Source organism: Panthera tigris, chromosome B2, assembly GCF_018350195.1.
Source record: "Panthera tigris isolate Pti1 chromosome B2, P.tigris_Pti1_mat1.1, whole genome shotgun sequence".
NCBI classification, from domain to species: domain Eukaryota; kingdom Metazoa; phylum Chordata; class Mammalia; order Carnivora; family Felidae; genus Panthera; species Panthera tigris.
The window spans coordinates 98,247,196-98,275,134 of record NC_056664.1 but is presented as its reverse complement, the minus strand read 5'-3'; the positions used below and the strand labels follow the sequence as shown (position 1 = coordinate 98,275,134).

Below are 27,939 nucleotides of genomic sequence, written 5' to 3'. Positions count from 1 at the left end.
GTAAAAAGAATCTGCTTTATGCCTTGTCTGTCCATCGTGGATTAGTGGTAGTGGGTTTAGTCAACCTCCTTTGGGTCGCAGAGTCCTATTACAACCAGATGAAAACGTCACAAATGTAAGTGATTTTAAGTATCACTTCAAGAAGTCAGAGACTCCCCCACTGCCTGTCACCCACGGCCCCCAGACTAAACACGTTCAGTGCTTGATTCCAGGTTGACTTCCTATTGATTCCTCAGTAGTGGTACTGACCGTGCATGGATTGCTACAAAATGTCAACCAGCACCTCAAACTTCCACAACTAGGGAAGGTGGGGTAGGGGTGGGATTACAACACAGGGTAAAAAAGAAAAGAAATCAAGAAAAGCATTTCATTTTAGTGACTTCATACAGAGGCAGAATAAAGAGTGAACATCCTGGGGTGCGGCTGACTGGGTGGCTGACTCTTGATTTCAGCTCAGGTCATGATCTCATGGGTTCGTGGGATCGAACCCCACATCGGGCTCTGTGCTGACAGTGCAGAGCCTGCTTGGGATTCTCTCTCCCCCTCTCTCTCTCTGCCCCTCCCCTGTGCACATGCTCTTTTTCTCTCTCTAAATAAATAAATAAACTTAAAAAAAAAGTGAATATCCTTCAGTATCATTCAATACACACAAATGCATTCTTTGACTCTAATCACAAATTAGTACTTTTTCCAAATGAACTGAATAAACATCTTTTAACGTATGAATAAAATAACTAACAGCAAAAACAACAAAAAACTTTTTTCTATTCCACAAAATAGCAACTTAATCTCCAAACTATTTTCTACTTATCTCTAATTATTGTCAGGATTTTTAGGACAATGGAATGATGAACGAGTACAATTTTTTAAGTCCCCTGATTAACCTTTAAATATTAACAAATATATTTTGCTAATAAATGTACATTTGAGAAACCTGGGTAAGCACACTTTACAATCACATGTATCAGATGTTATTTTTGAATCTGCGTATTTAATACAGAATTACTTCAAACATCATAGACTGAATGTCCATTTAGCCATAGCTTCTAACCATATTGTATGGACTTTGTATACCATGAAAAAGAGCCAGCGTTCCCTATTTTGGTGAATGGCATCACCATCCATCCACCTGAGTAACCAGAAGCCCAGGGATCAAACCTGACATCTCCCTCTCCCTCATCTCAAATCTAGCCCATCACCGAGTCTACTGCTTCCATACACTTCTCCTCAGCTCTACCATACCACCCTGGTTTAAACCAGGGTCACCCCTTTTCTGGATAACTAGAATAACCTCCTATGTGGCCTTCCAACATATTCTTTAACCTTGTGCCAATCTACATGTTCTCTTTGTTGAGGTCAGGATGACCTTTTCAAAATATACATCAGACCACAATCCTCGCAATCATGCAAAACCTTCAATGGTTTTCCATTACACTCCCAGGATAAAGACCACACTCATCAACACACCCTACAATGCTCTGCATGGTCTGGCCAGAACTATCTCTTCAGCCTCGTCTCACAACAGGCTCTCTGGTCCTCATCAGCAAGGCCCCTGCCATAAGGCCTTCCCTTCCTCAAAGGTACCATATCCGACCCAGGGCCGTGGTACCTGCTGTTCTGAGTTGAATATTACTCCCTCTCTTCTTGGCCTAGTTAATGCCTCTTCCTTCAGTCTGTGCTGACTCATCATCTCCTTGGGGGAAACTTCTCTCCCATTATAAGCTCTCATAGCACCGTTTAGCCTGTCTCGGTACCTCTGCATTACTTCACCATCTCCTCCATTAGACTATTAGCTCTGTGAAGGCAGGAATTGTTTCTGTGACTGCCTTGGCACAAAGGAAACCTTCAAGAATACTTGTTAAATAATGAACTAAATGGACACAGGATTCCTTGGTGTTGATTAAATTAACATTTCTTAATCAACCTCTCAGAATAACCTCAGACACTACTAAGTTGTTGGCCACTGCTGTGACCATAACAAAACCCTTGCTCTTCATGCTTTCGGTGTCTTCGTGGCTGTGGACTGAGATTCTTTCAATGCAACAGATATAGATACAATTTATTACCTGCTCTCCCTGCTCTCCATCCTAGGCTAATGACCTGAGTGCCTACTTATATACACGAGGTATGTCGCCCAGACGCCTCTCACAAGGAAGCACAGAACTGTAAGGCCATGCCACCACTTTGTCCACCTGGTCCTTGAACCACAATAGTACCCCAATTTCCGAATCTAGCCTTTAGACCCTACTACTACATATTAGCTTTCCTAAGAGATCTCTGGATTGTCTAGGGAATGGGGTGTATCAAGACTAGGCTGTGACTGTGTGATCTCCATGCTTCCTTCTCCAATCTGTCCTGGAAACTCAGAAGACGGGCAGACAGCACCACCCTCTTCCCTTGAAGACACACTGCTGATTCTCCCAGTTACCCAGGGAAGAGGCCACACAGAATCTAAGGCCAAAGGACAATGCCTTCGACAATCAGACACAGTGCTCTGTCACAACACAGAAAGTCTATAAAGCAAGCTTGTTAAACCCCTTTGTGCCAAGGAAAGATTTTTCTGGTGTGACTGAATTTCCTAAGCAAACAGATGAGCACACCATACCTTCACTAAATTCAAGATGATGATGGGGGAGCCAAACCTTTGAAGCATCTGGTCAAAGTGAAGGGCAGCCACGTGTGCAAACGGATCTGCCTGATCCACTGAGGGGGATAAAAAGGATGAATAAATAAATACCAAAATAAAAATTATAAAGCAAGAATAAAGACGCATAGGGCTTGGTTTTGTTTTTTAATGTTTAAAAAATGCAATACAACTAGTAGTTTCAATTAATTAATTCAATTAATCACTTCCCAAATTCCTCTTGAGCTTATCAGACACTCCTTCTACACGTATTTATTGAATTTGACTGATTCTTACATTTCTGAAGTAAAATACAATTTACTAGCAGTCAAAATTAAAGAAAACTTATAAAGTTATTGAATAAAAATAACATGTCCTTCTTCTAAATTATCTACCTTCCAGTAGCAAAACTTGGTTAAAATCTAAGAATTTATGAGATTTCTGTTCATCATCTCTAAATGTGGGTTAAAAAAAAGGGTTACTATTAAAAAGATTGTTCCACGTACACGTAATAGGTGGTTTAGGCATCATAGTTGAAATGTCCTGAGACCAGTATAAAGGCACTGATCCTCTAACTTGTACATAAGAAGAATAACTTCCTGCAGTAAAAGACATCACAGAAGCATCACAGAGTATTTGTTCAGTCTCCACTTCATTTGCAACATCGCCCTGGAAAGAAAGGTGGCATTTAAAGATATTTTATGTTCTCAGAATTTTTTAATGGAACAAATTTCCAAGTATATAATGAAATTATAATTCCCATTTTAGAACATTTTAAAGAGGTAAATGTTGATCAATATTCAATGTGCACATTAGAAAAGGAAAGCCATTAAAATGCAACAACAAAAAAGGCAATTAAAAATAGCCGAGAATAGATTAGGAAAAAATCAAATTAAATAGCTAATAATACAAGTAGCAGACAGAGAACAGCCTGAGTGATATAAATGGCAGAGAGGAACAGAAAAGGAAAACAATTACATGAAATTATACTGGAGGTCAGCAAGACCAGCAGAATATAAAACTTTAGTTCTGAAGACCGGGGAGGAATGGAAGGGACAAAACAGTGAGATTCAAATAATGCCTGATGGAAAGAAGCAAAAAAAAAAAAAAAAAAAAAAAAAGTTCTTGAGTTCGCTTTACTTGTAAAAGTATATAAGGATATGACGAAGAATAATTTTCATGTCTGTTTGATTATCCTTAAAATATTCAAAAGTAAGTAACATAGCAAAATTCCAATTTTTCTTAGAGCACCAGTTATAAATATTTTCATTGTGTTGATATAATTTTAAGAACAATGTTGCTATTTTTGCCCTGGATTAAAGCCCAGTGTCTCACTCAATCTGTCTACTCAAACACACATCTGCATAAGACTCAAGCTGTCTACTGCAAATGGAGATGAAACACTCAGAGGGGATTACATGACTGATGGCAGGACGGAATTTCTGTTGTGGTTATTTTCCAGGGGTGAGCTGAATAAGGAGCCTCCCTTGAGCCAACCTAAAGCAGAGGGAGTGGAATTAAGGGTTTCCATGCCTTGCTCTACTTTGTCTTCTCATCAGGGAGGCATTTCCGGGGCACCTGGGTGGCTCAGTTAGTTAAGTGCGGACTTCAGCTCAGGTCATGATCTCCCAATTCGTGGGCTCGGGCCCCACACCCGGCTCTGTGCTGACAGCTCAGAGCTTGGAGCCTGCCTCGGATTCTGTGTCTCCCTCTGTCTCTGCTCCTCCCCCACTCATGCTCTGTGTGTCTTTCTCTCAAAAATGAATAAACATTAAAAAATATTTTTTAAAAAGATGCATTTCCAGCAAGTGCTCCCCTCCACTTATTCCTCAGATGGAGGAGCTTTGCTATTTTAGTCTTTACACTAAATATGCACTACATTTTGTCATATATTACTGAAATGGCTCATTGTCCACAACGTTAGACTTGTCACAACTCCCCAAGGCATTGCATAACTTGCTCTAAGATAGCTGATTTTCCAGAACATCTGTATATATTAGTCATATTTCCCAAGTTTCAGACACTCTGGGGAATTAATTATTCTCTTGATCATGTCTCAAACTAACAAATGCCATCTTCTAGAATTCCACTTTGCTTCCTCTGAAAGCAAAGCAGATGTGAAAGGTGAAAATGTCAGCAGCACTGTTGCTTCTCCATCTTACCTCACAGTTTGCGCCTCTCTTGAGAAAGCGGGTCCCGGCAAACTTACTGGATCTTCTAGCTATTAGAGTGACATAGACTGGTCGTCCATAGATCAACAGCTCTTAGAAATCGAGTTAAAGCTGTCAGAGCATTCACACCGAACGGTCACACCAAACCAAGAGAATCATTATACCTTCAATATGCACTTAAACATACCTTGTCCAGAAGGTTAAACAAAACCAAAAAGCTCCACCCAAGAATGGAATAGCATTGGGTCTAACGGTTCCTCCAAGTTATGCAGGTATTAAAGCAAAAACAGGCCTACCTAAGGAGTGGTTTCCATGAATTCTAGAGGAAACGGTAATCAGGTATAGGGTTAGTGGCCAAGGGAAGACCTGGTCTCACCTTACAGCCAGCTAAAGGATGTCAACAGGTACAACTAATCCTTCCTTAGTCTTCAGAGATCATATACTTCTCAAAGAGAGCATATCTCACTTAACAGGGGGTTTAAACTATGAAGCAATATATGATACTTAGGGGATGGATAAGTTTAATACAGTAAATGCTTAATGCTATAAATGCTACCCAAATTTGTCACCTAACTGCAAAAACTAAACACTGTGAACTGTTTAACCTCTATACAGCTTCTGTCACCTTATTTAACTTTCTGAGCCTCAGTTCCATCTTCTGTAAAGTGGTGTGAGTACTAACAAAGTAACTAACTTTATTACATGGTTGGGAGGACTAGGCTAGGTAATGTGTGTAAACCAGTGCCTGTCCTATGGCAAATGCTGAATAGATAGCAATTCCTTTTATTATAAAGACTTCCAAAATTTATTACATGCTTGATAACGAGGAAACTAGATTCATCATCTAAACTAATGGGCTTTAAAATTATAATCCATGGTGCTATTCCTTATTCTAAAAACATAAACATTTTTACTGTGCTTAATATATGCCTGGCCCTGAGTTAGCTCTTGGCAATACAAAAGTTTGGAACTACCTTTTAGAAAATGCCTTTAGAAACTGTGGCACATTCCTTTTTGCGCTCTTGGTGGTGAAAACCTTGTGTTCTTTCCAGGTAGATTTCACTTTGGGAAACAGAGAAAGTAATTTGGAGCCAAATCTCATTATTCAGTGAATACACCAAGCAGATAATACTACTCACTGCTTGAAAATGATTATAAAGTAATGATCTCAAGTGTCGCACATAAATCTCACTCATTCCCATTTCAAACCTCCTCTATGTCCTCAGCTAGCCTCCCTTCTTCCCTTATTTGCCATCAAGAAGGCACCACCGGCTGCCTTTAAGGCTAACCTCTCTAGATATACCCCTGGATCCCACTCCTCCCGAATGCTCTGGTGCAAGAAGGAATATTAATTAATTACATTTACCCACTGAATGGTCTCAAAACAAAAAGTCCTTTAAAGTTTTCACTCTAGGTCTTAAAAAAAAACCAAGGCACAAGAATGTCAACCAGAAAATAAGCTAAGTGTACAAATGCCCTACATGATATCGAAAAGGGACAGGAAAAACCTAAATACCACTCCTAGAAAGTATACACTGCCTTTCTAAACCTCGTAGCATGACAGCACTTTCTTGAAAGGCTTCAACCATAGCTAGAAATTAAGTAAAAGGAAAAAAAATATTTGTAACATTGAACTCGAAATCACCTTAACCCAAGGTTCAACCTACTTCTACTTAATCTGTTATGTCCCTTCCCAATCCAGGCTTTTAGGACATTATGCCTGAACCACTGCAATGTCTTCCTAACTCATGTCCCTGTTCTAGTCTCATTTTTCTTAATCCAGCTTGAAAACAGATGTCAACTCAACCCTCCTAAGTACTCCTATCTACATTACCCTCTTGAAAAAACTTTCCAAAATTCAGGTACCAAACCCAAAATGCTTACTTAGTCTGACCAGCATAGCAGTCTGGTGACCGGCAATCTGACTCCCCACTACCCACGACATTGTACCTCCCAGGGATTTTACATGCAGAATGAAACTACTCCCATGACTTTCTCTACCCCTACGCTCATGATGCTTCCCCCCCCACCTGTGTGCTCACTCCTTGCTTGCTGCTAAGGTCTGACTTTTGTTTAGAGCCCAGGCCAAGCCTGCCCCATCCTCCCCACCTGTCAGTGATTCTGCTCCTCCTCTCAAATAAGAATGATACTTACTGCCTACATCCCTTACTGTGCATGCAGCATTTTCTTCCCTGTTGTTTATCCTTTTGTGTACAAAATAGACCTGTTCAAATGGATTGCATTCCTCTGTATTTCCACTACCCGGTATCATGGGCAAGTTTTCCTGCTGGGTGCATAGAATGGTAAATATAATCTTATAATTCATATATGGTTTCCTACAGACTGACACAGCGTAAGTTTAATAATATATATCTTAGTTTTTTTGAAAAAGGATACTTGACTGTCCACAGAACCCATGAATAATATACAACAGCCAGTCACGATGCACAGTATTCTTAATTATATCCAGAAGTTCACCGTTCCACACATACTTCATATAAGGCTCACTGGAGATCCCAAATACTCCTGAAAAATAAAACTTGGTATCAGAAAGATAAGGAAATGGGTCAACGCTCCACTCATTTTTGAGTTCTTAAGTTTTTAACTTCAAAATAAAATGCCTGGTTAATAGCACTGCCATTTTCAGTGGATATAATTCACGTCATCACTCAGAACAGCACAGAACTGTGCTGATCCTGTATAAAGTAAAAGAATAAACACATTTTTCTGATTTCTAAACACATTTTCCTAGCTTTTAACCTAGGAGAAAGGAAAACAATAGGGAAATTAAGGACACATGTACAAATACATGACTAAGGCCAAGAGACAGCACTTAAGCTGGCTGGAAGCATTGCTCTGGGGTCAGGCAGCCGGGGTCCAAATACTGGCTCTGCCTCTCATCAGCAGGATGACAGGTGTGATGAAGAGCGTTACTTACTATCTCAATGCCTCTGCTTCCTCAATCATACCTGTGTCATGTGGTTGTTGTAAAGATGAAATAAGTTGGAAATACACATAAAGTGCTTTGAACCAGACTGGTGCCTTACTGATACTTCCATAAGTGATATAGCTATTATCACATCAGGTTTTTTCTTTGTGAAGAAATTAATTTCATCAAACATGATTTCAGCATATCCAGATACATTTATTAAACACCAACAAGTTTTATGAAACTTACATAAAGTACAGCATAAGAAATAAGTATAGTTAAAAGATAATGGCTTAAAAGACTAAAAAGTTCTGGGTAGCAGGCTATTTTCCTTCTCAAAACATGGTATGTTAAGAGTGTTTATATACTACGACAAATACACTTGGTTTGATTCATAAAAACTAAATCTTCTCTGCCCTTTCAATGCTTTACGCAAAGCATGAATAGTACACACATGAACTAGAGTCCAGTCTTTGCCACCTACCAGACTCTGTGACCTCTGGTGAGTTGCTTAAACATTTCTGAACTGTGAAATGATGATACTACTACTCACCTCAGAGATATGTTCAGATTAAATTAACATACCCAAAGTAACTAATACACTGCCTGACAGAGTAGAGACTTTTTAAAAAATGTATTATTGTTTTTGTTTTCTACCTACCCCATACCTTCTACCCTTACTCTCTGTTTCCTATCAGCTTCCCCCTCTGTGGTAAGAGAATAGTGTACCCACCAAAAGATGTGTATGTCCTAATCACCAGAACATGTGAATATGTTATGTTACATGACAAGGAGAAATTGAAATTCAGATGGCATTCAGGTTGTTAATTAGATGACTCTGAGATGGGGAGATTATTTTGGATTATCTAGGTGAGCCCAATGTGATCACAGGGTCATGGTAAGGAAAAGAGGAAAGCAAGAATGTGAATGTCAGAGTGACGTAACGTAGGAAAAAAACCTCACTGGCCATTGTTGGCTTTGAACACGGAAGGGACCCCAAACCAAGGAATGTGGGCAGCCTCTAGAACACGGAAATGGCAAGAAAATGGATTTTCTCCAGGGTGTCAAAAAAGGAACGCAACCCTGCCAACACCCTAATTTTAGTCCACTGATACCTATTTGGAACTTCTGACTTCTGTAACATAGTACATTTGTATAGTTTCAAGCCACTAAGTTTGTGGTAATTTGTTATAGCAGCTATGAAAACCTAATACACAATGTTATTCATATCTGCCAAGTAGAACTGCTCTAGAGAGAGTAAAAAAATTAAGTGGCTTTTAGAGGCTTAATTAGGATTCCAGAACAAATATTCAAATTCATATTTAGGATGACAGTGCAAATTTAGTAATACTTTAGCTTTTCTATTACGAAGCTTGGTATTTAGAAGAAATGATACAAACAAATATTCAGGCACACATTGCCTTATCCTCCACCTGTGTCTGGCAGTATAGGTTACAATTTGGGAGTCTGAACCAGGGCAAATTTATGTGGTCTGGATGTTCTGAGGTACGTGGGGTGTACTGAGTTTGGCCTCAGTATAAGAGAGTCAATCTAATAGGTTAATAATAGTCAAGGGCAATGCCAGGGATGATATCCAGTTTAAGTAACGCTCTAAGTCTACTTAGAGTGAACAAGAACCTTTGGCAAAATGTTAATAGGGCACAGCCTCTTCTTGAGTGTCCTACAAGGACAAACTTTCTGCAACTTTAGATTACATTCTACCTCTCCACCCACATCTTCATCACCATTATTTAAGTTGCACAGAGCAAGGTGACCAAGACACCATTGACTTACTATGTCTCCATAGTAAATCCAATTCAGCTAAACTACTTTAAGCCTGAAACGATTCCTTCACAATATTCACTTTAGCTGTGCCCCTGGCTTTAGAGTTCTAGACCAACCCAAAAATCCAGGGATAAAGGTACCAATTCTGTTGTGTGACCAGTTGGTCTAGGATTTCCAGGGTGACCCTAGACTAGTCACATGTGGTCCTGCAGTGATCCTCCAGTGGCCCTGACATAAAAAGGCCTGTCTTGATACCATATGATTTCACTCTTATGTGGATCCTGAGAAACTTAACAGAAACCCATGGGGGAGAAGAAAAAAAAAAAAAAAGAAAAAAAGAAAAAAAAAAAAAGAGGTTAGAGTGGAAGAGAGCCAAAGCATAAGAGACTCTTAAAAACTGAGAACAAACTGAGGGTTGATGGGGGATAGGAGGGAGGGGAGTGTGGGTGATGGGTAGTGAGGAGGGCACCTTTTGGGATGAGCACTGGGTGTTGTATGGAAACCAATTTGACAGTAAACTTCATATATTGAAAAAAAATAAAAATAAAATGAAAAGGCCTGTCTTGCTTGACTCTTGGGTCAAGCTGGGACCAATCAAAATAAGAACAGTTTTTGATATGCTGTACTGGTTCCTCAGCACACTGGCCATGTGATCTTAATCTCTACACCTAGGTTTTCCACTTAGTATTTATTTCTTTAAAAGTGGCATCATATCTACTGAGAAGAGTTTTTATGAGAATCAGAGATACTGCAGCAAATGTCTAGGACATAACAGATAACCCATGATGAATTTTTTCCAAAACTCTCCAAGAAGTAAAATAGTGGTGTATTCTCCAATATTCAAAAAAACCAATTTCCATTTCAAACTTCACAAGTCTAGACCTAAAATGTATTCCATTAAAAGTACATGGAAATTTCCTAGGAAATGTCAGCACACAATTTTCTGGCTGGCCCACAAATGAAATCACATCATGATTAACGGTCTCTCCAAAAATGAACTGGTTAAGTTCATGTATCTGAAACAACCTCATGTAAGGACAAAGAACAATAAGGGATAGGGAAATATGAGGGAAATGTGAGTTAATTTCATGAGATGCCATTTCACGGATGCCGTATTAACATGCGTTAGATGTGCTGAAAACCACCTACCACTTCCACCCTGTGTAATTAATCCTTCATCTTCAAAGATGTCGAAACTCTCCTGGCGAGTCTGGGTTGTTTCTGACTTTAACATCTCCAGGGGCATTCGCAAGACAGTGAGATTATATTGAAGTGAGTGGGACAAATCATAGCTGTAACTAAGAACATAACTGAAACTTAGTAAGAATTATAAAAGCAAAACATATTTCAGTCTTGGCTCCTATATGGAATCAAAAACTGTCAACTATATTAGCACCTGTTCTGTTACTTGGAAGCGATGCTATTCAAGCAAGCACTATAAAACCATGAATGTAACTGGAAATTTAAAAATCACTGCATCCCTAAAAAAATTAAAAACAGAAATACTTTCAAGCCAGTAATTCCACTTCTGGGTATTTACCCAATGAAAACAAAAACACTAATTTGAAAAGATATATGCTCCCCTATGTTTATTGCAGCATTATCTACAATAGCCAATATATAAATATGGAGGCAACCTAAGCATCCACTGAAAACAATAAAAAAGAATGAGCTCTTGTCATTTGCAACAACAAAGATGGACTTAGAGGGCATTACACTAAGTGATATAAGTCAGACAGATAAAGAGAAATACTGTATGATTTCACTCAAATGTGGAATCTAAAAAACAACACAAACAAAAACAGAAACAGACTCATAAGTGCAGAGAACTGGTCATTGCCAGTGAGGCAAGAATGCAAGATGGGCAAAAGAGATAAAGGGGATTAAGGGGCACAAGCTTAAAATTATAAAGTAAGTAAATCACAGGGATGAAAAGCACAGCATAGGGAATATAGTCAATAATATTGTAATGATGTTGTATGATGATAGATGATGACTATACTTACCATGATGAACACTGAGTAATAAGCAGAATTGTCAATTCATTATGTTGTACACCTGAAACTAATATAATATTGTATGTCTACTATGCTTCAATTAAAAAATAGGGCACCTGGGTAGCTCAGTTAGTTGAGCATCCGACTTCAGCTGAGGTCATGATCTCACAGTAGGTGAGTTTGAGCCCCGCATTGGGCTCTGTGCTGACAGCTCAAAGCCTGGAGCCTGCTTCAAATTCTATGTCTCCCTCTCTCTCTGTCCCTCCTTCACTCACGTTCTGTCTCTCTCCCTCTTTCTCTCTCAAAAATAGATAAACATTAAAAAAAAACCTTTTAAATCACTGCATGACTTAGGCATTTGCACAATTAGAAATATATGAGAAACCAACATTCACTGACTTGCAATGTGCATTTTTTGCTTTACAGTGAGATCGGTATAACATCACAGCCTTGTGCAAAGAGGTCACACTCTCATACATATCTGAATAGAGTTGTATAGATGTTACAGTATCTACGCAATAGTGCATGGTCTGTACTCTAGTTTACCTATGAACAAAAATAATTCTATTAATTTTTAGTGGCAGTTCCATAACCGACTTCATAATAAAACAGGAATAAGAAAATAATACAGGGGCATCTGGGTGGCTCAGTCAGTTAGGCATCCAGCTTCGGTTCAGGTCATGATCTCATGATTAGTGAGTTCAAGATCCGCGTCAGGCTCTGTGCTAACAGCTTAAAGCCTGGAGGCTGCTTCGGATTCTGTGTCTCCCTCTCTCTCTGTCCCTCCCCCATTCTCTCTCTCTCTCTCTCTATCTCAAAAATAAATAAATATTAAAAAAATGTTTTAAAAGGAAAATACAAGCCATTATGATAAAATTTGTTTTAGAAGAGTAATACTCATCCAAAAAGTTATCACAGTCTTTGCAAATAAAATTTGGCTTTGAGGCCATAAGAAACCCATTTTACAATTCTGATTTCACATAATTAATAATTTTTAAAGTATGTCTAGTTATATATTTTAGCACAGAATGTCATCTAGAATTCATGTGTACCCAAATTCATAAAGATGGCTGCAATTTTGTCTGAAGACTCACAAATTATTTCAATTATTATTTCTTCTTTATGAATAATATAATTTATTCATATAATTTGATTGAAATTTATTTTTTTCATTTGTGAAATTCAATTTTACTACATTTGCTAGATGAAGCCATTAATTTTACTAGTATCTAATCTCAGGGATAAAAGTTGTATTAAGAAGTTGGTTTTTCAATCATATTTACAATAGCATCAAAAAATAAAATACGAAGGAATAAATTTAACCAAGGAGGAGAAAGATCTTACACTAAAAATTGTAAGACACTGATTAAATAAACTGAAGATACAAATAAATGGAAAGATTCCCCATGTTCATAGATCAGAATTAATATTGTTCAAATGTCCATACTACCCAAAGTCATCCACAGATCCATAACAAAATTCCAACGACATTTTTCACAGAGGTAGAACAAACAATCCTAAAATTTGTATGGAACCACAAAAGACCACCAATAGCCAAAGCAATCTTAAGAAAGAACAAAGAGGGGTGCCTGGGTGGCTCAGTCGGTTGGGCGGCCGACTTTGGCTCAGGTCACGATCTCGTGGTCCGTGAGTTCGAGCCCCGCGTCGGGCTCTGTGCTGACAGCTCGGAGCCTGGAGCCTGTTTCGGATTCCGTGTCTCCCTCTCTCTGACCCTCCCCTGTTCATGCTCTGTCTCTCTCTGTCTCAAAAATAAATAAACATTAAAAAAAAAATTAAAAAAAAAAAAAAGAAAGAACAAAGATGGAGGCATCACACTTTCAGATTTCAAACTTTTTTACAAAGCTACAACATTCAAAGTAGTGTGGTATAAAAGCAGACACATACGTAGATCAGTGGAATAGAACTGAAAGCCCAGAAAGAAACCCATGCATACAGAGTCAACTATTTGACAAGAGAGCCAAGACGACACATGGAGAAAGGATAGTCTCTTCAATAAATGGTGCTGGGAAAACTGGATAACCACATGCAAACAATGAAGTTGGACTCTTGTCTTACACCACTCACAAAAACTAACTCAAGATGGATTAAAGACTTAAATGTAAGACCCCAAACTGTAAACTTACTAGAAGAAGACAAAGGGGAAAAGCTCTTTGACATTAGTTTTAGCAAAGCTTTTATGGATATGACACCAAAAGAACAGGCAACAAAAGCAAAAATAAATAAGTGGGACTACAGCAAACCAAAAAGCTTCTGCACAGAAAAAAAATCAACAAAATAAAAAGGCAACCTATGTAATGGGAGAAAATATTTACAAACCATGTATCTAGTAAGGGGTTAATATCCAAAGCACATACGGAACTCATATAACTCAAGAGCAAAAAATTAAAAAATAAAAAATAAAAAAAAACCCAAACAAAAAAACACAACACAAATCACCAAAACGAAAACCAAACAATCCAATTAAATAATGGGCAAAGGACCTGAATAGGCATTTTCCCAAAGAAAATGCCCTACAGACACATGAAAAAATGTTCAACATCACATCAGGGATGCAAATTAAAAACACAATGAGAGTGCAACTCATATCTGCTATAATGGCTATTATCAAAAATACAAGAGACAAGTGTTGGTTAAGCTATGGAGAAAAAAGAACACTTGTGCACTGCTGGTGGGAATGTAAATTGGTTCAGTCACTGTAGAAACTGTATGGAAGTTCCTTAAAAAACTAAAAATAGAACTACCAGGGATGCCTGAGTACTCAGTTGGTTGAGTATCCAACTTTTGATTTCAGCTCAGGTCATGATCTCAAGGTCTGTGAGTTCGAGCCCTGCATCAGGCTCTGCATTGACAGCACAGAGCCTGCTTGGGATTCTCTCTCTCCCTCTCTCTCTGCCCCTCCTCTGCTCACACTCTCTGTCTCTCAAAAGAAAAAAATAGAACTGCCATATGATCCAGTATTCCCACTTATGAGTATATAGCCAAAAGAAATTAAATCATCATCTTAAGAGATATCTGCATACCCATGTTGACTGAAGCATTATTCATGATAGCCAAAACATGGAAACATCCTAAGAGTCCAGAAATAGGTAAATGGATAAAAAGGATATGGTGCACGTACACACACAGGTATCACTCAACCATAAAAATAAAAGACAGAAATCCTGCTATTTGCAACAACATAGATGGAACTTGAGGGCAGTATAGTAAGTGAAATAAGTCTGATTATTTCCATATGTTCTCACTTCTATGCAGAATCTAAAAAAGCCAAATAAGCTGTGTACTGGTCACACGGTACAAACTCCCAGCTATAAGACAAAAAAGATCTGGGCATCTAATGCATAGCATGGCAACTGTAATTAACAGTAATGAATTACAACCTAAAATTTGTTAAGAGCACATCTGGAATGTTTTCAACACACACACACACCCTCATAATTATGTGAGGGGATGGAGGTGTTGACTAACCTTATTGTGGTAATTATGTCATACTATTTATGTGTATCTAAACATCACGTTGTACACCTTAAACTTATAGATGATATATGTCAGTAATATCTCAATACACGCAGGGGTGGGGGCGGGAGGGATGTTGATTTTCAACTTTTAAAAATCAATTTTTTCCTAGTTAGAGTAACTGCTTTATTCCAGCCGAATCTTAAGAATGTAGTATATGCTTTTTTAAACTTACTTATCAGACACAAAAACCTCAACCAACATATTTTACTTATGGGATGACTTGGCCAGAGAGCTCAGTGTCAGGATACAAACGAAGTTGAAATCATGGAGCAGAGGACCATTTCTAACAGCACCACCAAGTTGCAGTGATAACTTGCAGATGCTATAAACATAAAATTAAGCAACAAAGACAGAGAGGCAGATGACTGAGATAAACACAATGGAAATATACATTCAATAAACATTTGAGGAAGTGAAAGTTCTTTCTTTAGGAGCCCTTCAATATATACTACTGTTAAAATAATGAACTCCCTTCAGTTTTATGAAGACATAACCCATTCTATATAGTAAACACGTTTTTCTTTATTTCATAGGTAAACAAGTGGTTAACTGTATAAACAATTTAAAGGGGCGCTGGGGTGGCTCAGTTAAGCATCCGACTCTTGATCTCAGCTCAGGTCATGATCTCACGGTTTGTGAGATCCAGCCCCACGTGGGCTCTGTGCTGATAGCACTGAGCCTGCTTGAGATTCTCTCTCTCTCCCTCTCTCTCTGCCCCTCCCCTGGCTCACACTTACATGTGCTCTCTTTCTCAAAATAAATAAATAAACAAAAAAAAGTGGCTAATGTTAAAAAAATTTTTTTTAATAAATTTAAAATAATGCATCAGTGCATGGCATCAGGAGTTACAACACTCTAGGCCCTCATTTAGTCCTTAGCACTCATGTCCTTTTTGGTGCATGCTATTTTGTGTTCTACCTTTTTAGTTTGGATATTACAGCTGAAAGAATTTTCCACTTAGCACAATAACTCTGTATCTCCTAGGCCTACATATTGGCCACATCAGTGGTAGTATAATACTCTATCACAATGCTCTGTTAAAATTTACTTGCCTGTCGTTCAACTATTGGTATTTGGGTTGTCCCTGCATTGGCTGGCTTGCTCGCTTGGGGCTATCATAAACAGAGAAGCTATAAGTGTCCCTTTATAAACAGGAATTAATATTTTCTCTCCTAATTTATTTTCTTAGGATATATTTTCACAAATACTTAATGCTACATTCCTCTTCAGGAAAACTATTAATTTACAATGCCATTAGCAGTATCTTGGTATTGCAATAGTTCTTCCTATCCTGAATTTGTTTTTAATTTTGCTAGATGGTTAACTAAACATTGAACTGTGAAATGGTTACAACTCTGTATTAGAAACTGAATGCAAATTTCATTTTGTAATTAAAAATTACAAAATAAGAATATTTCATTAAAATTCCACCTAAAACCAAGAGGATGTTTATAGTGAGAACAGTTGCCCTTTAATTTGCCCATTCAATATTCAATTATAAGATTTTTAAAGGGAAGAAATACCTGTACCTTTGTGTTTTTAGATGAAATAATTTGGCCAATAAAAAAAAATAAAGGAAGTACTATTGTGTCCTCTGATTTTGTTTTTACTTCCTGGAAAATAATATAAACATTTAAGTGACTAACAAGAGAAAAACTAAGTTTAGACTTACCTAAAGTAAAAATTGCTAGATAGGTCCACATTTTGAAAGATTCGTAGATACCTAAAAAGAAAAGCATATTACATTCACATAATACTATTATTTTGCATAGCTTAATTGTACTCACATATACATTTATATTTGTGAATACTCTCATTACTACTGAGGAATTCAGGGGCCACCTGGCTGGCTCAATTGGTAGAGCATGCAACTCTTGATCTCGGGGCTGTGAATTCAAGTCCCATGATGGGTGCAGAGATTACTTAAAAATAAAATATTTTTTAAAAACCCTGGGGAATTCAATCCATAGCTGCAGTAGGAATTTCATCTGAAGCAATTTCTAAGTCTGTTGATTGTCCCTTCAGAGACCCTTAACTTTATAGTTTGACCACTTCCTCATCCCTGATTGTGCCAGAGAGGGAGAGTCATGTACTGAGATGTGGGGCACTTAGACTCAGGGCAAGACAGAAGTAAATACTGTTCTTTTTTTTACAATTTTGTGCTTTGCAAATGCTTTGAGGTTGGAGAGAGGAGAGTAATGAAAACAAGCAAAAATGTTCGTGGTCACCATGATTTTAAGTTGTAAAGTTTTTCAACTGCAAAACAAACAAAAAAACAAACAAACAAAAAAACCAAATGTACAGAATAAAATATCTGCATATCTATCCCTCAGGATTAATACATGTTAACATTTTTTCAAATTCTTTCAACTTTTTAAAGACTTTTGATCACAAACGGGTACTGAGTTTGTTAAGCATATTTTCTACAAATATTGAGATGATCATAGTTTTCCCCAAAATATTTTAATGTAGTGAAGTGCTCCAGAAAAATTTTCTAGTGCTGATACAACCATGCATTGCAGGGATAACCTCTACTTCTCATTTTGTATAAAATGTTCAGTTGTACTGTATTTGTATTTCCTAATATTTTACCAAGTCTTTTTTTAAGTTTATTTATTTACTTTTTAGTAATCTCTGCACCCAACATGGGGCTCAAACTCATGACTCAGAGATCAAGACTTGCATGCTCTTCCAACTGAGGCAGCCAGGCACACCACCAAATCTTTTAACTTAAGTGACTTATTGCATTATACAGTTTTATAAATACGTTACAAGTTTTACCTATCTAGTAATACTACTTCAGCCTACCTATAACAAACTATTAATATAATTGTATCTTGCTCTGGATAATGTCCACTGCTACACAGTATTAATCCTACAGTAATTTCACTCTTTATTTTAATAAGTAATTTTAATTTTTTAATTATTTTTAAAATTTATTTATTTTTGAGAGAGACAGAGTGTGAGCTGGGGAGGGGCAGAGAGAGAGACAGAATCTGAAGCAGGCTCCAGGCTCTGAGCTGTCAGCACAGAGCTTAACGCGGGGCTTGAATTCACAAACTGCTAGATCGTGCCCTGAGCCAAAGTCAGACACTTAACCGACTGAGCCACCCAGGTGCCCCAGTAATTTCACTCTTTAAAGACAGTCAAATCACTATATAGAACAACATAATTTGTTTTACCATTCCTGGCTAAAGAATCATAAAGATGAGGTTTATAAGTAATAACCTCTTCAACTTTTTCTCACCCCTTAGATTCACATGTGCTGGTCTGATTTACTTTTTTAAAAAAATTTATTACTGAAGTATAGTTGACAAAAATGTTATATTGGTTTCAGGTGTACAACATGGTGATTTGACAATTCTGTACATTACTCAATGTTCACTATGCTAAGTGTACTTACCATCTGTCATGATACAACATTATTACAATATTATTGACTATATTCCCCATGCTGTACTTTTCATCTTCATGACTTATTTATAACTGGAAGCTTGTACTTCTCAATCCCCTTCACCTATTTCACCCATCCTCCCACCTCTGCTCCTATGGCAACCACCAATTTGTTCTCTGTATTCATGAGTCTGTTTCTGGTTTTGGTTTGTTATTTGTATTGTTTTTCAGATTCCACATATAAATGAGATCCACATGGCATTTATCTTTCTCTGTCTGACTTATTTTACTTAGCGTAACACCTTCTAGGTCTACCCATATTGTCACGAATCACAAGAGCTCATTCTCTTTATGGCTGAGTAATATTCCATGGTGTGTGTGTGTGTGTGTGTGTGTGTGTGTGTGTGTGTACACGCATATGCACCACATCTTATTTATCCATTCATCTATGGATGGATACTTGAGTTGCTTCCACATCTTGGCTACTGTAGATAATGTTGCAATAAACATAGGGGTGCATGTATCTTTTTGAGTCAGTGTTTTTGTTTTCTTTTGGGAGTACCTAATTTACTTTCAATCAACATACTATGTCTTCCTGTAAGATATGCAGGATATAATGTTTTTCAGTTAGTATAAGACAAAGGACTACTTTGTTAAATTCTTATTTAATCTGAATAAGTAAATAATCTGAAACCAATTATTTTTTGACAACTCCATTTCCATATATCATCAAGGACAGAATCATGAGAGTCCAAAATCCACTAAGAGGTTCTTAAGCAAGAGAGCCACACCACCTTTAAATTTTGGCTCATGTATCTAGAACAACACTATAAAAGTATAGAGTGTAACTAAAATTTAAACTTAAAAACAAATAAGCATGCCTAACTTTGTTCCATTTTAACCTTTATTATGTTCATAATAAATAAATTTATGTATTAAGATAAATCAATTCTATTCTTTTCTCTATCAACTTATTATCAACTCTTTTCTCTATCAACTTATTAATAGCCTTTTCCCACATTCCCAAGGCTCCCAAGGCTAATTTCCCTCCAAAACGTTTTAAAGATTTCAAGTCTACAGAAAAATTGGAAGGAAAAATAGTACAATAAATCCCATTATGTCCTTCGTTTGAATTCACTGTTAGATCTCTCTCCTTAAACACACACATGCACATTCCCTCTTTTTAAATACACAAGTACGTTTTATTTTCCTAAAGCATTTTCAGTAAGTAGCAGGCATGATGACACTTCACTCCTAAATATTTTAGTATATATCTATTATGAACAAAGATAATCTCCTAAAAAAAAAGAATATCATTTTTACACTTAAAATTTAATATTGATTCAGTACCTCCTAGTATATAATCCACGTACAAACTGTGCACATGAAGTTCTTTGCAGCTCTGTGTGTAAATGCACACACCTGTGTACGCACACATACGTTTTAATCCAGGATCCAACAGATATTCATGTGCTGCATCTGGTTGTCATGCCTGTTCTAAAATCTAAAACTGTCCTCTGGCTTTTTCGGTCTTTGATGACACTGTCATCTTTAAAGAGTTCAGGCCAGTTGTCTTACAGAATGTCCCACAAGATGGGTTTGTCTGATTATTTCCTCATGCTCAGATTCAAGATAAATATTGCCAGAGGGGAGGGGGTTGGATTGGAGGATGGGTGAAACAGGTGAAGAGGATTAAGGGGTATAAACTCCCAGTTGTAAAATAAATCACAGGGATGAAAAGTACAGCACAGGGAATGTAGTTAATAACACTGTAACAATGTCATATGGCAACAGACAGGAACCACACTCATCATGGTGAGCACAGCATAAAAAAACAAATACATATATATTTTTAGCAAGAAAACTATGCAGGTAATCTGTGTCCTTCCCATTGCTTCACACTGAGAGGCAGATAATGTCAGTTTTGTCACATGATGCTAAGTTTGAACATTTGGGTTAAGTATGTTTGCCATTCTTTTTTTTCTTCGTAAATAAAAAGATTCATGGAGTAGATGTTGAGACTGAGTGAATATTCTTCCCTCAATAACATTTCACCTAATGCCTTTAGTAGCTGTTGTTGATCCTCACCTGAATCAACTGTTGTAACAGAGGTTAATAATAGACCTTGGACAAAACTACAGAATTATGAGCTAGTATTTTGCATCTTTAACATAATACCTATAATATTTTGACTGTATTTTGTTTCCTAGTTGGTCTACCACATTTAAAAACAACAACAACAACAAACAGTAGTTACCACTGCTACATACCGGGCTTCATCAGGATGAGTAATTCGTACAGAATCGTTGGGTATATAGATCATATTTGTATCTTCAACCTTATATATTGCATGACCTCCAATATCTGCCATCTTCCTCCTTTTAGTTATTAACACAATATAATAGCCTTCTAGAAACCTCACAAAACCTATGCAACAAAAAGAAAAAGTTTCCTACACTTAGTAATGCTTTTAGATATATATTTAACATTTATTTATTTTTGAGACAGAGAGAGGCAGAGCATGAATGGGGGAGGGTTAGAGAGAGGGAGACACAGAATCTGAAACAGGCTCCAGGCTCTGAGCTGTCAGCACAGAGCCCGATGCGGGGCTCGAACTCATGGACCGTGAGATCATGACCTGAGCTGAAGTCAGCTGCTTAACCGACTGAGCCACCCAGGCACCCTAGATATATATTTAAAAGGCAGAAGTTTTCTGACACATTTCCTACTTTATTTCTGATTCACAGCCATACAAATTTTCAGTGGTATTATAATTAATCTCCATACTGACATATATCTCACTTAAAAAATACTACTCTAAACCATTTTATCTCAGTCATTCTTTTGTATTTAGTCTCATTCCAAATAGGATTGATGTGCTTTAAGCAAAAATATACATAAGATTAAGGGGAGTTGGTTATTTAATAGGTATAGAGTTTCATTTCACAAGATGAAAAGTCCTAGAGATCTGTTGCACAACAAGGTATGTATAGTTAACATTATTATACTGTACACTTGAAAATGGCTAAGACTGTAACTTTTATGTCATATTTATAAACATATGCAAACTAAGTCAATATATATACTAGTAAAAAGTACATAAAAGCAACAGAAAACCAAGTAAGTTTTCAGAAACTTACAGTACTGTGCTAACATGCACCTGTGAATCTCGATGGGGGATAAAGATTAAGAACCTCATCCTCTTTTTTAAAAAGAAATTAACCAGGGCACCTGGGTGGCTCAGTCACTTGAGCATCCAACTTCAGCTCAGGTCATGATCTCACAGTTCATGAGTTCGAGCCCCTCATCAGGCTTGCTGCTGTCAGTGAAGAGCCCGCTTTGGATCGTCTGTCCCCCTCTCTCTTTCCCCTCCCTGACCCCCACTCACAATCTTTCTCTCTGTCAAAAATGAATAAACATTTATTTTTTAAATAAATAAACAAATAAAAATAAAAATAAATTAACCAAAGGATAAGTTCTGAGGAACATACTTTGGGACATGTTGCTCAAAAGGAAGAATAAACTTCATAGATTCTTGATTACTAGTAGCAAAACCCAACTGGAGCCACCTTTAAAAAAAGAAATTTATATTAAGGGTACTAAGGTGATCCAAGGCACCAATGGGCAACAATATGATTGGGCCTCCGAAAAACACCTAGTGTCAAGATCTGAACATGTGCTCCATTCTTCTCTCTCTATATAGACTAGCCTCCTCCACAGACCAGCCCCCTCCACCTCTCTGGAAACGTGGTGGGAAACACAGCTGCTAACAGCTCTAAGTTTTACCCCCAAAAGCTTTACTGGAAAAAACAACTTTTTTTTATCAAGTTCAATTCCAGAATTCCTAGGAAAGGACGTGGACTGGCCCAACTTGGATTGGGTGCCCAGCCCTGGACCAATCAATGGTTGCCAAGGAAGAGAGTAACACCGCATTGGAAGCCATTTATACAATAATGAGGTGACTTCAATGGGACAGGGAGAGGTGGAGCCAGATCCCAAAAAAAGTGGAGGGTTTCAGCAAACAATATATCCAGTAAATTGCATATCCTTCATGCAATCTTCCACAGGTATCACCTGTGATAGTTAAGCTTGAAAGTTGGAGCATTATAAAACTATATTTTCTGCCAAATCATTGAAGTGCACATGTTGTACATGGGTGATTAAAGACCATATGTGTTATGCTTAGTAGCACTAAGTTCTTAGCAACACCCTACTTATTCTATAGTCTTGATTAAATTTTTTTTGGCTCCCAGAACTTTTGCTTTGGGAGTGAAAACTAACTCCCTTTGGGGGGAAGGGTCATTTCCAAAATGGCAAAATGAGGAGACCAGCAGACCCTCTCTCCAGTGAAACAAACAAAACTGGTAAAATTTATAAAAACAAAACAAAACTTAAAGTTTCTGGAAATTGTTCTAATGGCATATAACAAATGGAGAAATATTTATTCAAGAAAATCTACTAAACCTTGGTAAGAACAGCAAGTGTGTGACATCTGAACCATAACCTACTTCCCTTTCACACCTCTCTCCCAGTCTGGTGTGACTGGATATCAACTCTGGGCAGGTGTAACCAAGAGGATAGTGTTTTCCCTCTCTCCCTAGTTCTCAGTCTAAGGCCAAGGTTTCTGCTCAGAAGGTGCAGGCCACCAGAATGTCTCTTCCCCTCCAGCTCTGTGTTATAGGAGCTCTATTCCCAGGTAAGCTCTGCTGAGATTGGGGAATTCCTTCTTCTCCCCAGCTCCTACTTGTAGAGACTCTACCCCAGCATGACTGGTCAAGAATACTGGGTCCCCATTGCCCTCACCCCAGCTCACTGGTAGCAAGAGTCAGATACTATCATACAGCTGACTTCCTATCAGAAACGATGGAGGGCACAAGGCTGTAGGATAATATATTCAAAGTACTGAAAGAAAGAAAAAACTGTCAACCAAGAATCTTATATCTAGCATAATTATCTTTCAAAACTTTCTCATGTGTACATGTGCATGTTCTCACACACACCTGCACTATCTCTCTCTCTCTCTCTCAGAGTGTTATATTCTGTAACGTCTGAGCTAGGATTTGATACTATGAATTTTTTGTTCTAGAATTGACAAATACCTAATGTCTGTGTCTTGTTATTCTCAGCTGACAAAAAAAGGAAACTAGGAATTGACTATATTAACATAAGTGAGCTAAAATACACAAGAGAAAAAGCTACTGAGGAAAAAACACCATTTAAAGAGTGAAGCATACTTATATTTTAGAGATCCACAAAGTGCAAAGTGCTTCTAAAAAAAATGTTCATTTACTCCTTTCTTTGCCTTAGAGACTGACAAAAAATTCCCTGACTAAAGCTGAAGGACGCAGGAATAGGGAGGAAAAGAGCTGATGACAATCTCATTAAAAGCAAGTAAAAAAGAAGCTATCCTTTTACAAGGATAAAACTCATAAAAGCCCTTGGAAGCAGAAAAAAAAACACTCAAGGGTTTAAATAACAAGTATTTCCAAAATGAATGAGTTTTCCTTTTATTCTTGCTATATATTTACTTTTTATTTAAAAAAAATCTCTAATATTCTCAATCTATACTCCAACTGAATTTTAATTTTATGTTTTTTTAGCTCAAGACTATTTATACCATTCTACCTTTCTCTTCATAATCTGAATACAGGGAAGTAAATATATTGCACAAAAGAGACTCTTCTACCAGCACAAATGCCTTCGGTTTATTATAAATGAAATTTTTTCCTTCTTCCTTTTTACTACCAACTGGAAATGTCACTCTCATTTTAAAAAAGTTCCTATCAAATACAGCCAACAATTAAAAGACTTCAGAAAGGCACAGACATCTGCCAGGAGTTAGCCTATTCACCACTTTAACACACCAAAAGCAGAACAAGTTTTTTCATCTTCATTCTGTGTACTTATGACCCCAGACCAATTTCACTGAGCACTTCTCAGAAGCCATGATGACAGTCATCTTGCAAAAGTGATTTCTCTCTCTCCCCATAGAGAAGGCATTTTCATTTGAAATGGACACCGAGCAAAGTATACAGAAAAGGACAGTATAAAAGGATGCAGTGGGAGTTCTGGTGGCTGGAGAGGACCCCACCAGCCCACCAACAGAGAAGAATGCAGTATCCCACTTCAGGGGTCACCACCATGCCAGCTAGTCATTATCTTAAAAGCCTTTAGGGAGAACAGCACTCTGGCAGAGAAGCATGAAAAACCTCCATAAGGTACATAGGATCTAGGCACAACGGAGCCCTCTAGAACCAAAGTGATGCTCTAACACCAAATCTACTGGTCCCTTACTGGTCTGAGGCTCACACTATGTTGCTGTTATCTTCATTATTATCATGGATCTGCAATCCATTTCTTTCTTTTTTTTTTAATTTTTTAAATGCATTTTTGAGAGAGAGAGAGAGAGAGAGAGAGAGAGAGAGAGGAGGGCAGAGAGAGAGGGACACACAGAAACTGAACCAGGCTCCGGACTCTGAGCTGTCAGCATGGCTCGCGCTCACAAACTGTGAGATCATGACCTGAGCCCAAGTCACCCTGAAATCCATTTCTAAGCGTGCTGCTTTAAATAACAACTGTGTCTTAGTCTACAATGATACTTATTCTACTACTCCCCTTCAATATGCTAGAAACTTAGAACAGTATCCTCTAACAGGCAGAAAAAGGACATTGACCTGAAGCTATGTAGCAAAAGGGCCTGGGATGTCACAGAGCTAAGCCTAGTAAAGACTATAGGTAACCAGCCACCAACTCCATCCATGTGCCCCAAGATCAAATAAAACAACTTTGGGAGGAATGCTCTCAAATGGGAGTGATCCCAGTCAGTGGTTGCCCAAACCTCCTGCTGGCTATCAAATAACAATGGAGTGGGTCAGAAATGTATAAGGTAGACATATGACTAGATTGACTCGTATCTAGGGACCAGCGACGATCCATAAGCTTTTCGTGAGTACCATGCCCATGAAAAGACAAGAAAACAAGTGGAAAAAGTAAGGATTTAGAAACTTTAGAGCAATTTGAGATTGCTACAACATCCAAGTGTGTCATCAATGAACTTGCCTTGAATAGGGCATAGACTAGTTTGGGTCTTACTGAACTTGTGTGATGAGTCACATGTGCTCCAAGCTGCAGACTAGTTATGCACAGTAGGATCATGTGTTGGTCGGTGACATTTCTGTAGAAACAATCTGGTCCATTACTGCAGACAACTGAGAATCACTGCTCTAGATTCTTACAGATGATGAACTAAATTAACCGTGATAACAGTCTAAAAACATTCCAGCAAAATACTATTCACAAATTACACATGCTGAAAAAGTTAACTAAGAAAATATTTTGGTCACAGAACAGAAGACAACCATGCTAGTCACTTCTCGTATGTATTATTTTGACAACCAGACTATATATTTTTCAAAGATAGGCACTTTGCGTTTCACTGTTTCAGTATCCCTCACGGTTTCTAAGACAGGACTTACGAGACAAATCATAGATTTCCATTAACTCTCTATTTACTCTTTCAGTGATCCTAAGCTTCACTGACATGGTCGAACAAGAATACATAAAATATATTTCCATAAAACCAATACATCTTTACTTAGTACATTATTGTGTCACTTTACTGGTAGGTCAGTCTGTCAGTGACTTCATTATCCAAGGATAGTCTCAATCTTAAGAGGTCTCTAACCGCAAGAGAAACAGCTACCGCAACACCTACGGATGTCACCTCTATGAGAGACAAGAAGACACCTTCAGCCTTCACCCAAAGTTTCCTAATACTTGTGTATAAAATAAATTATCTGGTTACAAACCTGGTTATCAATTGATAAAAATCAAGCTCTGGTTTCATAAGTTTAGTTATCAATAGATAACTCATTTTAAAACGAGGCAAGGAAAAAATAAATAAAATAAAACGAGGCAAGGAATACTGCTAAAAGCAAATATGCCAAGAACAATGAAGGATGACTAAAGAACCATAAAAACAAAACAGTATAATGGTCTAGAGACCATTTAATGTAAAGGCAAGCTGCCCAATTCAACTCCAGAATACCCAAGGGTAGCTATTTTTAAACAGTTCAATAACTGATCTTCACTTCGTTACTCTTAATCATCGAGGAAGGTTCAATTTTGGATAATAAACCCTGGCTAATGAGGCATTCAACATTACATTCACCTTAGGAAATTTTCGTTTTAAAAAAGTATAAGTATCAGCATTGAAAGGAATAAGTTTAACCTATTAAGTAACTAATACTGAAATTAAAACCTACTATATTTAAGACACATTGTATTTCCAGGGTTTTTTGTTTTTTTGTTTTTTTGTTTTTTTTTTGCCTTTAATTTAAAATATACATGGGGCACCTGGGTGGCTCAGTCGCTAAGCAACCGGCTTCGGCTCAGGTCATGATCTCATGGTTCATGAGTTCAAGCACCGCATAGGACTCTGTGCTGACAGCTCTGAGCCTGGAGCCTGCTTGGGATTCTGTGTGTGTCTGTCTCTCTTTCTCTCTGCCCCATCCTTGCTTGCACTTTGTCTCTCCTCTGTCTCTCAAAAATGAATAAATGTCAAAAAAAATTTTTTTTAATAAAAAAATAAAAATAAAATAAAATAAAATATATGCAACACTGGGGCACCTGGGTGGGTTAAGTGTCAGTTAAGTGTCCAACTCTTGATTTCAGCTCAAATCATGATATCACAGTTCATGAGGTCAAGCCCCACATCAGGCTCTGCGCTGACAGTGTGGAGACTGATCGGGATTCTCTGTCTCTGCCCCATCCCACTTGCTCTCTCTCTCAAAATAAATAAATTAATTAAAAAATATATATGTGACACTTAAAGTGGAATTTAACACTTACGGCATTCATGGAATTTAATTAAACACATGAACTCACTTGACATACACAGACGTGCAAACATCCATAAACATTTATCTGTTAAACATGTAACTTCAACATACTTGTCAAGACTGAGCAGAAGGTGTAAAAAAGGGGCCAGTCCAAAGAAGAAACTAAACACACCTACCACTCTTGACCTTCCCTGACAGCCACTTAGACACAAAATGGACTTGAAGGGATTACATATGAAGAGCTATGAGAGCACATGGAGAAAAACTTCAAATATGGCAGAATATAATCAAAGTTTCAACAAATAGTGTCCCAAAATAGAAAGTGCTAGTCAGAAAAACATAAGCATTTGAAACTACACAGCACAGTTAAGTCCATATTAATTTTGTTAACATCTATAGATACTAATCACTCAGTTAACATTGCATACAGTCCAGCTGGTTTAAAGAGCACAAAAATAAAGTTGTTAAATGTTTAAAAAAAAAATGCAGACTCAAAACAAGGCACTGCCATCAGAGAAGCAATCCCATACAATTGTCCTCTGCCTGGCTTCCAAGGTCCCATGCAGTCTGGCCTCACCCAACTACGTGCCAACATTCCAGGACCCAGGGATATCTTCAAGCCTGTGCCCCTGCCATCGTCCCTACTGGGGTTCTTTCCCCCTCT

General features: G+C 37.7%; 1 protein-coding gene across 8 annotated transcripts in view; it reads right to left on the bottom strand.

Moving 5' to 3' along the window:
- Positions 1-27,939, bottom strand: part of FIG4 (FIG4 phosphoinositide 5-phosphatase) — a 130,505-nt gene that overhangs the window by 82,509 nt on the left and 20,057 nt on the right. For 7 of the 8 annotated variants that reach the window (XM_042986968.1, XM_042986967.1, XM_042986965.1 and 4 more), the window contains 7 exons: positions 20,706-20,862; positions 16,715-16,765; positions 10,658-10,806; positions 7,192-7,320; positions 4,786-4,886; positions 3,130-3,292; positions 2,606-2,703 (listed from right to left, as the gene is read on the bottom strand). In XM_042986968.1, coding sequence (XP_042842902.1) covers positions 2,606-2,703; positions 3,130-3,292; positions 4,786-4,886; positions 7,192-7,320; positions 10,658-10,806; positions 16,715-16,765; positions 20,706-20,862 — 848 coding nt within the window. Of the gene's footprint in view, positions 1-2,605; positions 2,704-3,129; positions 3,293-4,785; positions 4,887-7,191; positions 7,321-10,657; positions 10,807-16,714; positions 16,766-20,705; positions 20,863-21,926; positions 21,997-27,939 lie in introns of those variants that run through there. The other variant, XM_042986971.1, reaches the window with a different exon arrangement.